General features: G+C 41.8%; 1 protein-coding gene across 2 annotated transcripts in view; it reads left to right on the top strand.

The window, feature by feature from the left end:
• Positions 1-6,710: 6,710 nt before the first annotated feature.
• SRD5A3 (steroid 5 alpha-reductase 3) overlaps positions 6,711-12,351 on the top strand; it is a 15,172-nt gene continuing 9,531 nt past the window's right edge. Inside the window, exon 1 of one of the 2 annotated variants that reach the window (XM_024131996.3) lies at positions 6,711-7,039. In XM_024131996.3, the coding sequence (XP_023987764.1) occupies positions 6,819-7,039 (221 nt within the window). In that variant the 5' untranslated portion in view covers positions 6,711-6,818. The remainder of the gene's footprint in view (positions 7,040-12,351) is intronic. The other variant, XM_055085963.1, reaches the window with a different exon arrangement.

Below are 12,351 nucleotides of genomic sequence, written 5' to 3'. Positions count from 1 at the left end.
TGGGTACATACCTAATAACATAGCTTTAAAATACAGAAAGAAAATTGACTAAAAATAAAGAAATAAAGGGAAATACAGGCAAATCCATAATTGCCCCTATACATTAACACATCTCCTTCAGGAAATGATAGAGCAAGTAGACAAGGACATATAAAATATTCAAATACTGTCAACCAATTTGATCTCAGTGATATTTATAAAATACTATGCTCAACTACTATAGAACACACTTTCTTCTCAAGTACACTTAAACATTTACAAAATACCATGTACTGGAACATAAAGTAAGCCTCAACACATTCCAAAAATTGAAACCACACAACAATGTTCACTAGCCACAGCAGAATTAAACTAGAAATAAATAACAGAGAGATAACTAAAGAATTGAGGGAAGAAGTCATAATGGAAATTGGAAAATATTTTTAACTAAACAATAATAAATAATAATGTATCAAAATTTGTGGGATGCAGCTAAAGCAATGTGTAGAGGGAAAGTGACAGTTTACATGCTCATTAGGAAAAAAAGATTTTAAATTAAGATCTAAGTTTCCATCTCAAAAAGCCAAAAAAAATTAGCAGTTACATCCAAGAAATTAGAAAGAAAGGGAATAAAGATAAGAACAAAAAATCAATGAAATAGAAGACAAACATAAAATAGGGAAAATCAACAAACCCAACTGTTCATTCTTTGAAAACATTACTAAAATTGATAAAACTCTAACAAGACTGGTAAAGAAAGAAAATACAAATTATCAATATTAGAAAAGAAAAAGAGGACATCACTATAGATCCCTATTGATGTTAAAAAGGATACAAGATTATTGTAAATAATTATAATTAGTAAATATAATTATTCTGAATAACTATACAACTTAGAAGACATGGACAAATTTATTTCCTAAACTGATACAAAAATAAACATAACTCTCAGTCCCAAGGAAAACTCCAGGCCCAGATGGTGTCATTGGTAAATTCTGTTAACATTTAATGAAAAAATAAACCATTCCTATACAAATTCTTTTAGAGAAAAGAGGAAGAAGGAACAATTCCCAACTTGTTTTATGAACTAACAGGACACTGGTACTAAAACGTGACAAGGACATTACAAGAAAAGAAATTTGTGGACTAGTATCCCTCATGAGAAAAGACATCAAAAAAATCCTTTTTAAAATATTAACAAACCAAACCCAATTAAATATAAAAGTATGCCAAACTGTAACCAAGCAAGATTTATCCCAAGTATGTGAAGTTGCTATATTTTTCATAAATCAGTGACATTAATTACATTAAGAGAATACAGTTGACCTTCGAACATGGGTTTGAACTGCAAGGGTCCACTTATACTCAGATATTTTTCAACAGCAAACACTACAGTACTACACAATCTGCGATTGGTTGAATCCTCTGATATGGAGGAACAGCAGATACAGAGGAACCCTGGATACAGATGGGTTGACTATAAATTATACATGGATTTTCAACCTCACAGAGGGTTGGCATCCCTAGTCCCCCGTGTTGTTCAAGGGTCAATTGTAAATAGAAAAAACATACGATTATCTCAATAAGTGCTTAAAAATTATATAATATTCAGCACCTTTCATGACTTAAAAAAATTCTAATAAAACTTGAAATAAAAGAAACTTTTTCAACCTAACAAAAGGTATTTATGTAAAACCTACTATTAACATCACGTTTAATGATGAAAGACTGAATCCTTTGCCCTTAAAATCAGGAAAGAGGCAAGAATGTCTGGCAACAAGACAAAGATGTTTCCTCTCACCACTTCTATTCTACATACTGGAGGCCTCACCCAGTGCATAAGGCAATAAAAATAAATAAGAGCATCCAGATGAGAAAGGAAGAAGTAAAACTCTCCTCATTCACAGATAATACAAACAGAAAATTCTAAGGTAGCTACAAACTCTTAGAATAACTAAGTTTTGCAAGATCAAAAGTTTTTATTTTACCTTCGCTTACTCCTTTTTAGATGCTCTTCACTTCTTTATGTAGATCCAAGTTTCTGACTTACATTGTTTTCCTTCTTTTTAAAGAATTTCTTTAACATTTCCTGCCAGGTAGGTCTACTGGTGGCAAATTCTCTCCACTTTTGTTTGTCCCAGAAAGTCTTTATTTCCCCTTACTCTTGAACAATAAGTCTATGAATCATTTGAATGAAATTTTGTGTATGATATTAGGTAAAGGTCAAGAGTATATTTTTTCCCATGTGGATGGCCAATTGCTCCAGCACCATTTACTGAAAAGACCTTTTTCTTCACCGTATTGCAAGCGGCCTTCATCATAAATCAAGTAACCAATATATGTTGGTCTATTTATGGAATAATTTTTATTACATAAATCTATGTATCCTTATACCAATACTACACTATCTTAATTACTATAGCTTTATATTAAGTCTTGAAATATGATCACTTAAATCCTCTACCTTTTTTCTTCTTTAATCTTGGACTATTTTAGATCCTTTGTTTTCCATATACATTTTAGATTCATCTTGTCAGTTTCCACAGAATTCTTGCTGGGATTTCAATTGTAGTTATGTTGAATAATTAGATCAATAAAGGAGGGATTAACATCTTAACAACACTGAATCTTCAAAAACAGGAACATGATCTATCTCTCCATTTATCATGTCATATTTATTTATCTCAAGCTCACATGGAACATTCACTAAAATAAACTGCATTCTGGGCCATAAAACACCCCTTAACACATTTTAAAAAATAGGAATTATACAATGTCTGCTCTCAGATCACAATGGAATTAAGCTAGCAGTCAATAACAGAAAGAAAACTGGAAAATTTCAAAATACATGGATATTAAACAACACATTTCTAAATAATACATGGGTCAAACATGAAATCTCAAGGGAAGTTTAAAAATATTTTGAACTAAATGAAAATGAAAACACAACTTATCAAAATTTGTGGGAAGCAGCAAAAGCAGTATTTAGAAGGAAATTTATAGCATTGAATGCATATATTTATAGCAATGAATGCATATATTAGAAAAAAAGAAAGATCTAAAATCAATAATCAGAACTTCCCTGGTGGTGCAGTGGTTAAGAATCCGCCTGCCAACGCAGGGGACATGGGTTCAAGCCCTGGTCTGGGAAGATCCCACATGCTGCAGAGCAACTAAACCCATGAGCCACAGCTACTGAGCTTGCACTCTAGAGCCAGCGAGCCACAACTACTGAAGCCCGTGCACTTAGAGCCCATGTTCTGCAACAAGAGAAGCCACCACAATGAGAAGCCCGCACACCGCAACAAAGAGTAGCCCCTGCTCTCGGCAACTAGAGAAAGCCCCCGTGCGGCAACGAAGACCCAGCACAGCCCAAAATAAATAAATTTATTAAAAAATTAAAAAATTAAATCAATAATCTAAGTTCCAACCTTAGAAAACTAGAAAAAGAAGAGCAAATTAAGCCCAAAGTAAGCAGAAGAAATAATAAAAATTAAGGCAGAAATCAATGAAATTGAAAACAGGAAATCAATAGAGAAAATTAACAAAATTGAAAGCTGGTTCTTTGAAAAAATTAATAAAACTGATAAGCCTCTATCCAGGCTAACTAAGAAAAGAAAGAGAACACAAATTACTAATATCAGAAATTAAAGAGGGGACATCACTACAGATCCCATGGACATTAAAAGGATAATAAAGGAGTATATGGGAGTTGTCTATACTTTGCTCATTACTCTATAAACCTAAAACTGCTCTAAAGTAAAGTCTATTAATTAAGAAAAAAACCCTGAGGCATGTCCCATCAGCAGGGTTGAGCACGGAAGGGTGGGGAGAAGATTATTCTTAATGGATGGGGAAGAGGGCATATGGTAACAAAAAGTGCTTGTGCTTGAAAAACATATTGAATGAATAAATATGATCTCCAAATAATGTAACATTCTGAGGTACTGAAGGTTAGGACTTCAACATACAAATTTTTTGTGGGACACAATTCAACCCATACCATGGGATGGAATGGAAGGCATAAGGCAAAACTGGACCTTAGGGCAGGAAAGGCATTGACCTAGAACAGCTGAGAGCAAACAGGCTGAGGGAATGGGAAGCCATGGGCCCCAGGCTCAGTTACTGGGAAATAAAGCCAGAGACCTTCAAGACTCTGGCAGAATGCTGATAAGAGCTAGAGGAGCAAGCCCAGCAGCTGTGCCAAGATTCAGGCAGTCAGATTATAGTCACCTTCTCAGGCCTGATTGGCAGAAAGGAGGTAAAGACAGGTGTGGCCATCAATATAACCACAGCTGTATAAAGTGCAACCCAAAGACCTTTTTTGTGAAGTAGGTATTCAGATAGCCTTCTGAGAGTAAAGGGTGATACGGCAAAGTGCCAGGTGATTTGCATGCAGAAGGTTGTGAAGACTCAGTGCAGGATGATGGGCTTGGAATTTGATGAAAAGCAAATGAAAGGACTGTCAGGTGGCTCAGGTTGTCCCACCAGTTCAGGTCATAATCCTATAATGAGCCCATCCTGCTCAGTAGCTCTGATAGAAAGTGGGTGATTGGGTCCACACAGGGTTGGGGATTTGCAGGGCCACTGCAAGAGAAGAACAGGAATGAGAACTGATGTAGATGTGTGTGTGTGTGTGTGTGTGTGTGTGTGTGTGTGTAATAGGAAGTAGAAAAAAAGCACCAATAGGGGCTTCCCTGGTGGTGCAGTGGTTAAGAATCCACCTGCCAATGCAGGGGACACGGGGTTTGAGTCCTGGTCCGGGAGGATCCCACATGCCGCGGAGCAGCCAAGCCCGTGCGCCACATCTACTGAGCCTGCGCTCTAGAGCTCACGTGCCACGACTGCTGAGGCCCGCGTGCCTTGAGCCCGGGCTCCGCAACGGGAGAGGCCACCATGGTGAGAGGCCCGCGCATCACAGCGAGAAGTAGCCCACGCTCTGCGCAACTGGGGAGGGCGGCGTGCAGCAGTGAAGACCCAGCGCGGCCAAAAATAAACAAATAAAATAAATAAATTTATTTAAATAAAGAAAAAAATCACCAATAGAGCATGAATTAAGGCTGGGAAGGAAAAGCAGCAAAGCATACATGTCTCAGAAGCATTCACTCCTCACACCCCATGGGCACAGTTTTCCTTTAGGTCAAAACAAAACTTTTACAAAGGCTTCTACTTACTCTCTTGCCTTTCATCTCACCCACCCTTGCCCCCACCCTATTCCCATCCATTCTCCACCCTGCTGCCAGAATGAACTGAAAGGTCTAATCATGTAACTCCTTTGTTTAAAATTCAGTCACTGTCCGCTGACTAAATACAGCAGACATAGTGTGCTGTACACCTAGGTCTTCTGTTCAGCAGGGGAAGCCAAATCATGTAGTCAAAGAAACGGTGGCACCAAATCAGAGACACTTGCAGCTGATGTCAACACTGCATCTGCTTGCAAAGGTTGAACAAAGGTAACTTTTTTCACTGGGATTTGATGCACCACCACCACCACCAAAACAGGACCTTGTTGATGCCATTTCCTTAGTCTAAAAGGTTCTCTTTCCCTTTTGGCTCTTCATTTATTAGGAACTCTCACCATCCTTCAAGATCTAGCTTCCTTCAGGAAGACTTCACTGAGCACGCCAGTTAAAAATGACCCCTCCACACATTTACCCGTTTTTTTCAGACAAAAACTGATAATTCTTGTTGATGATGTGTCTAACAGGCTTTAGCCTGGTTTTCCACTTTTGAAATAACTCACTCCAGTACGGATTTAAACATTTACAAACGCTTACAGTCGGGTTTGACTTGTGGCTTCCTGTTCAGCCACTGCCCTCTACAGGGGGCTTGTCTGAATATGAGCTGTGAACTCTAACTAAAATTTAAGCCAGAAAATATGGGATAATTTTTCCCTCCAGCTTCAGTCTTTCCTGTTTCCACTACACACACACACACACATTTTCAAGGCTTTAAAAAAATTACCTAAAATAGTTAAATTTACATTTGTCCTAACTGAAAATCAATGTTGTTTAAAATTGATGAGTCAATAAAAATAGCAGTACTACACGGAGTAAATATCAGAAGAAACGGCAGATGGTGTTAAAAACTTTGCCTCTAAGAAGTGGAACTCTAGCAGGGAGAGGACTGCAGTTTTTAAAATAGAATTTTTACCACTTTCATTTTTGTATGTGCAATTGCCTTGACTTTCTACTTTACGTGTTTAAATTATACACATTCCTAACATCCTAATACAACTATTCATTTTCTTGTATGACCAGCCTTCTCCATCCATATATTCATACATTCATATTAATATAGTTGTTCGCAATCATAGCTATATATTTTAGTCTTTTTTTCGCTTAACCTACAGTTTCAGTTATCATAAACAGTTTTCCGTGTTTCGACCGTCTTCATAATTATGTTAATGGATTCATGATACTCCAAAGTTATTGTACCATAATTTAGCTAGATACCTTAACGTGGAACATTCTGGATTGTTTCCACTTTTCCAATGAAAACAATGCTGCAGCGAAGACTTGCAGACATGGTCTTGCTCGTTCCGCTGCTTTGAATCATACTGTTGAGTCGTACTTCTGGGGTTCCATATACGAACCCCCGACTCAGACCACTGATAGAACGACCACCAAGCTCCAGCAAGACCCAGACCAACAATTCCGCGCGGCGGGGCGGTGCCTCCTCCCGGGAGGCGTGTCCTGGGCGGGGCCGAGCGCGTCCCAGCCCTGCGCTGCGTCACCCACATCCCGCCCGCTTGAGCCCGGCGCGCCGCGCTCGAGTGGCCGTTCCTCCGCCAACGGGTGGCTAGGGCCCGGGGAGCGCGGACGCCGGGCGCGCCGGCCATGGCTCCCTGGGCTGGGGCCGAGCTCTCGGCGCTGAATCCGCTGCGTGCCGTGTGGCTCACGCTGGCCGCGGCCTTCCTGCTGACCCTACTGCTGCAGCTCGTGCCGTCCGGCCTGCTTCCGGGCTGCGCGCTCTTCCAGGACCTGATCCGCTATGGAAAAACCAAGGAAGGGGGGCCGTCGCGCCCGGCCGCCTGTCGGGCCTTTGATGTCCCCAAGAGGTAACCGCGCCCGGGCGCGAGTCTTGGCTGCCTAGGCGCGGAGAGCCGGGGGCGCCCCGCTCGAGCAGCCGGCAGGGGGCAGCAGAGGCGGGCGCGGGGCCGGCGGGGCCGGCGCGGACCGGCCCGGGAGGCCCAGGCGGGTTCCTCGACGCTGTGCAACGCCGGCGCGCCCTCCGGCTCTGCCCGCGTCCGCTGCGTGGCCTTGGGGGCTGAATGCCGCGAGTGTCCGCCGACACCGAGGGTGCTGAGTCGCGCGCACCTTCGGGGGCGCAGGAACGTGAACTTGTGGCTGCACGTGGCCTTCGGGGGAAATGGCAGCGCTTCCCAGTTTAGGCCCGGTCACCAGGCGGTAAATTAAAGTTTCCTTTGTCCCCAAATTCTCCTCTTTCCCCTCTCCTGCACTCTAGGGGCTCATAAGCTAACCTGAGCGTCGCCGGAACTCACTAGAAATGAAGGCAGGCCCTCCTTTCGCGCCTCTGTGTCCCCTATTTGTTTCCCAACCCTCAACAGTTAGGATGAAGGGTGAGACGCGGGTCACCAACTGGCGCCCACCTCCTTCGGTCGCACTGACGCTCCTTACCCGTATCTCGGCAGGTGCCCCTGGAGAAATGTTGCCCAAGATGGCACATTTTAGGCAAGCCTGGTCCCTAAGGCCCATTTGACTTTCAGCAGATTTCATACCTAAGTTCAACGAGAGATTAAATCGTTAGGACTTCAGTAGAATTCTTTCAGAAATTGTAAGGCTTGTTAGAGTTTCGGTTTTTTGTTTGCTTTTCTTTAAATTCAGAACATTACCGGGAAGAGTCAGCCAAACATTGCTAGACAGTAGGAATATAGCAGTGGCTTTTCTTGGAGATACAGCCAAAGTTGGCGTTTAGGAAGGAATCTGGAGAAATGTGTTAGGGTTTCTGATGTATTAAAACACCTTGGTTCTCACTTAAACCTCGCATAGGCGGTGCCCCAGGTCTGCAGACAAGAAAGGGTCTAAATAAACTTGGCTTCCCACTTTTGACTGTTGGAGAAATATTCATCAGTTATTAACACTGAGAAGCGAGCACTAGGTGATTCTGAGGAAAGGTAACGGGAATGAGACTCTGGGAAGAAGTAGACGATTCACACACAGTGATTAAACCTCCTATTTCTTAGAAGCTCTTTGTAAGCTAAAATTTCCGGTCATCCTATTTTTAATCAGGTTTTGAGTGTAGTACTTTTCTATTTCATAGCAGGGACATTCCTAGATTGTCATTTTTTTAGTGTTACAAGGTGAAGAAAAAAATTCTTTTGAGAGTGTGAGTTCTAACGATTTATTTTCTGAATTTTAAAAAAGGTACTACTGTTTCTGGAGTAGAGGGCACATTTCAAATCATTCCCTGCACTTACCTGTTTCTTTGGCTCCCATACCCTACCTGTTACTACTCCGGTCTGTCGTTATATTTGACAGACGAGAAACAGATTTTGTACCTTTCCCTTACTCTTTATTGCAAAATTGGTACTCTTTGGGCTCCTTGTAATTTCTACTATATTATGAAATAATTTATGCATTTTTCTTCTTCCAGAATTCTAGAACGGACCCTCCCATGGTGTTTTGTTTGGTCTTTTTTCTAAATTTAAACAAATTTCTTTTCATACTAGAGAAGGTGCAGCAAATCCAGGCCAGCCATGAAAGGCAAAAATGTCTAGATGCTATATTTAAATATTTTTCCTTGTTCAGAATTCAGTAGTACCCTTAAAGGTGAAAATAAGCCTGTAATTTTTACACTTAGGCAGCTGTATATCACGTTTCTGCACCCAAGAGCTTAGGTGAATTTGTTTGGGATTATTTTTTCCTAAAGAGGAAAGAATTAAACCTTAATTGAATTCATGGAATGTTTGATTCCATTACCCCTGCCTGGTGGATTTTTTTTTTTTTTTTAATGTGATAGTTGCTTTTCTCGTTTTCTTTTGGTTCCTGGAGTTTTGTTTTTTGGGTTGTTTTAATTTTTAAAAAAAATTTATTTATTTTATTTATTTATTTTTGGCTGCATTGGATCTTCGTTGCTGCAGGCGGGCTTTCTCTAGTTGCGGCTACTCTTCCTTGAGGTGCGCAGGCTTCTCACTGCGATGGCTTCTCTTGTTGCGGAGCACAATCTCTAGGCCTGCGGGCTTCAGTAGTTGTGGCACACAGGTTCAGTAGTTGTTGCTTGCGGGCTCTAGAGCACAGGCTCAGTAGTTGTGGCACACGGGCTTCGTTGCTCTGCGGCATGTGGAATCTTCCCGGACCAGGGCTTGAACCCGTGTCCCCTGCATTGGCAGGTGGATTCTTAACCACTGTGCCACCAGGGAAGCCCTTCCTGGAGTTTTGATTTCCCAGAAAGTCTGAATAAATACATGACCTTGAACGTGAGTCACAATACTCTTGACTTGCATAGTGTATATGGAAGTACTTCTGTTTCTAATATTTCAAAATGTCATAGAAACATTGCAATTGAATTGAGCTGTAGAGACAAAGAGAACCATCCAGACTTTCCCTACTAGGGTTCAGGGGTCCTAACCAGCAGTCCAGGGGATCTGTGGATAGAATTTGGGGCAAACTAGATTGGAAAAAATTACATCTTTATTTCACTAACCTGTAGCTGAAATTCAGCACTTTCTTAATGATGAATGTAATCAACAAACCACAGTAGAATTAGCAATTCCTGCAATTTTGTGACAAGTTTTTTAATGTTAAAAATATTGAGGAGACCTCAAAACATTTTCATCACTATAAGAATACTGTATTATCCTCCACTATATCTTGTTGTTTAATACATTAATTAAGAAGCACATATATCACAAATGTTTCTTAGTGGTTGTGTTACCTATATTTCAGCATAGTCGGTTTCGTTTATCCCTATGTCTTTTAGGCATGTAGCCTTCACCAGACTGCCAAAGGAGTCCATGGAAGAAAAATGTCAGGAATCCCTGCTGTAGACTGTAAACTCCATATGTTTACATTTGTCTTGTTTGTTGCCATATCCCGGGCTCAATGCCTGATAATAATAAGGTCCTCGATCAATGTTTTGAATGAATCAAAAAAAAAAGAAAAAGGTTTTAGGTTTAATTGGTTTGTTGATTAACTTGACTGCTTTCTCTGAGAGTAACTTTGGATGTGGTACCTTCTCTTTCATTCATTTATTTAACCATTGTTTATAGAGTACTTACTATTGCCAGGAGCTATTCTAGGTTCCTTGGAGCCTTTGTTTTTGTAAAACGGTGAATATGTAAACAAATCTTGTAAAACAAGCAAAATAATTTCAGATGGTAATAAGTGCTTCAGAGGAAATCCAGCCTGGCTACTTGATCGTGAGCAAGATGGGGTTGCCAATGACAGCACTGGAAAGGATGATCAGAAAGGGGCAGAGGGCAGGAGATGAGTTCATCTGGGGAGGCCGGGGCAGACCATGGTGAGGATTAGATTCTATTCTGAGTGTATGGAGAGCAGCTTTAGGATGGGGAAGGGGGCATGGCATGTGATGTATGTTTGAGAGGATGACTAGCCATTGTGTGGAGAAGGCTGGGTAAGAGGCCCGTTAACGGTGCTCCAGGCAAGAGGTGGTGATATGGATTAGAGTGTCAGCATAATAGCACCTGTTCCTCATACAGACTGGTGATGACATTAAAGCACGTGGCACAGGGCCAGGCACTTGGTCAGAACTCAGGAACCATTGGTTTCCTTCCTTAGTTAAACCTATAACTCCCGTAACTGGTCCTAGGATCAGATCTTGCAATCAGCAAGTAGTGTTAGATCAGATATCTCCTGTTTCAGAACCATCTAGTGGCTTCCAGCTCACTCCCAGGCAGAGCCCACGACCCTGTACAGTCTTGTCCCCACCATCTCACTCAGATCCTATCATTTGCCCCCTGTGTGGCTCCAATCCAGTTTTCTGGGTCTCTCTGCTTATTTTCTGTCCCCTCAGGGCCTTCGCCCTGTAGAGGCCTTTCCTCTACCTGGAAAGCTCTTCCCCCAAATAGCCAGATGGTTTACGCCCTCACTTCCTATAATTCTGCTCAGGTATAACCTTCTCAATGAGGCCTGCCATATCCACCCTGTTTAAAAGTATAATACTACCATCCCCAGCACTCCTTTGTGTCTTCCCAGCTTTAGTTTTCTTGTTAGCAATTATCACCTACTGACATGGTGTAAATTTTACTTCTGTGTGTAACTGAGTATAAGATCCATGAGGGCAGGAACTGTTGTCTTCTGTGTTCATTGCTATATCCCCAGAGCCTAGAGCAGCCCCTGGCTTATACTAAGCACCAAAATGTTTGTTAAGTCAGAAGAGTGCTTGCTCGGTGCCCAGCCCTGAGCTACCATAAGGGTCCCCACATCCCTGCTCCCAGGGGTTCATTTCAGTTAAGCAAAGTGCCAAGGGAGGAAAAAGAGGGAGAGCGTCTAGAAGAGAAGGAAATAGAGTTTTCAGATCTGCTTTTGAGGCTAGAGCTGGGTCTTTTCAAAAAACAGAGTAGGGCTTCCCTGGTGGCGCAGTGGTTGAGAGTCCGCCTGCCGATGCAGGGGACACGGGTTCGTGCCCCGGTGCGGGAGGATCCCACATGCCGCGGAGCGGCTGGGCCCGTGAGCCATGGCCGCTGGGCCTGCGCGTCCGGAGCCTGTGCTCTGCAACGGAAGAGGCCACAACAGTGAGAGGCCCGCGTACTGCAAAAAACAAAAACAAAAAACAGATGTAACCACGAATAGAGAGTAGGACACGTTTCCTGTAGCAGGAAATCAGGCAAGCAAAACAAGAGATAGAATGTGCAAAATGTAGGAATAAGAAAAACTATATGCTTGTGAATCAAAACCCCATGGCACAGGTAGGGCACAGCAAAATGTGGCTTAGCATCTTATATCAAACATTCTTGAGTAATTTGATTGACTTATGGTTTGGTATAAATTGGTACATGTAACATAGGGCTGGAAAAGCAGGTTCAGGCAAGTCTAGATCACATGAATAGGAGCACAGCCATGTGATTTTAACTTCAGAGTCATCAGGGCTGAGTGTGGAGCCAAACACTGCCACTTAACTGCATGACCTTGGATAAGTAACTTAACCTTCTGAGACTTAGTTTTCTCAGCTGCCACATGTAAATATAATGCAAACCTGACAGGATTGTTGGGAAGGTGAAATGAAATACTCTTTAATTGGTCTCCCCACAACTGGACGATTCTCTTTCCTTACCAGGGGGATTTTTTTTAACTTAAGAAAGACCAAAATGAATGAACAATGCTCTCTCTCTTTTTTTTTTTTTTTTTTTTTTTTTTTTTTTGTGGTATGCAGGCCTCCCTCTGTTGTGGC

Source organism: Physeter macrocephalus, chromosome 7 (assembly GCF_002837175.3).
Source record: "Physeter macrocephalus isolate SW-GA chromosome 7, ASM283717v5, whole genome shotgun sequence".
NCBI classification, from domain to species: domain Eukaryota; kingdom Metazoa; phylum Chordata; class Mammalia; order Artiodactyla; family Physeteridae; genus Physeter; species Physeter macrocephalus.
Note: the sequence above shows the minus strand (reverse complement) of the source record. Positions and strands in the feature narration are given on the sequence as shown.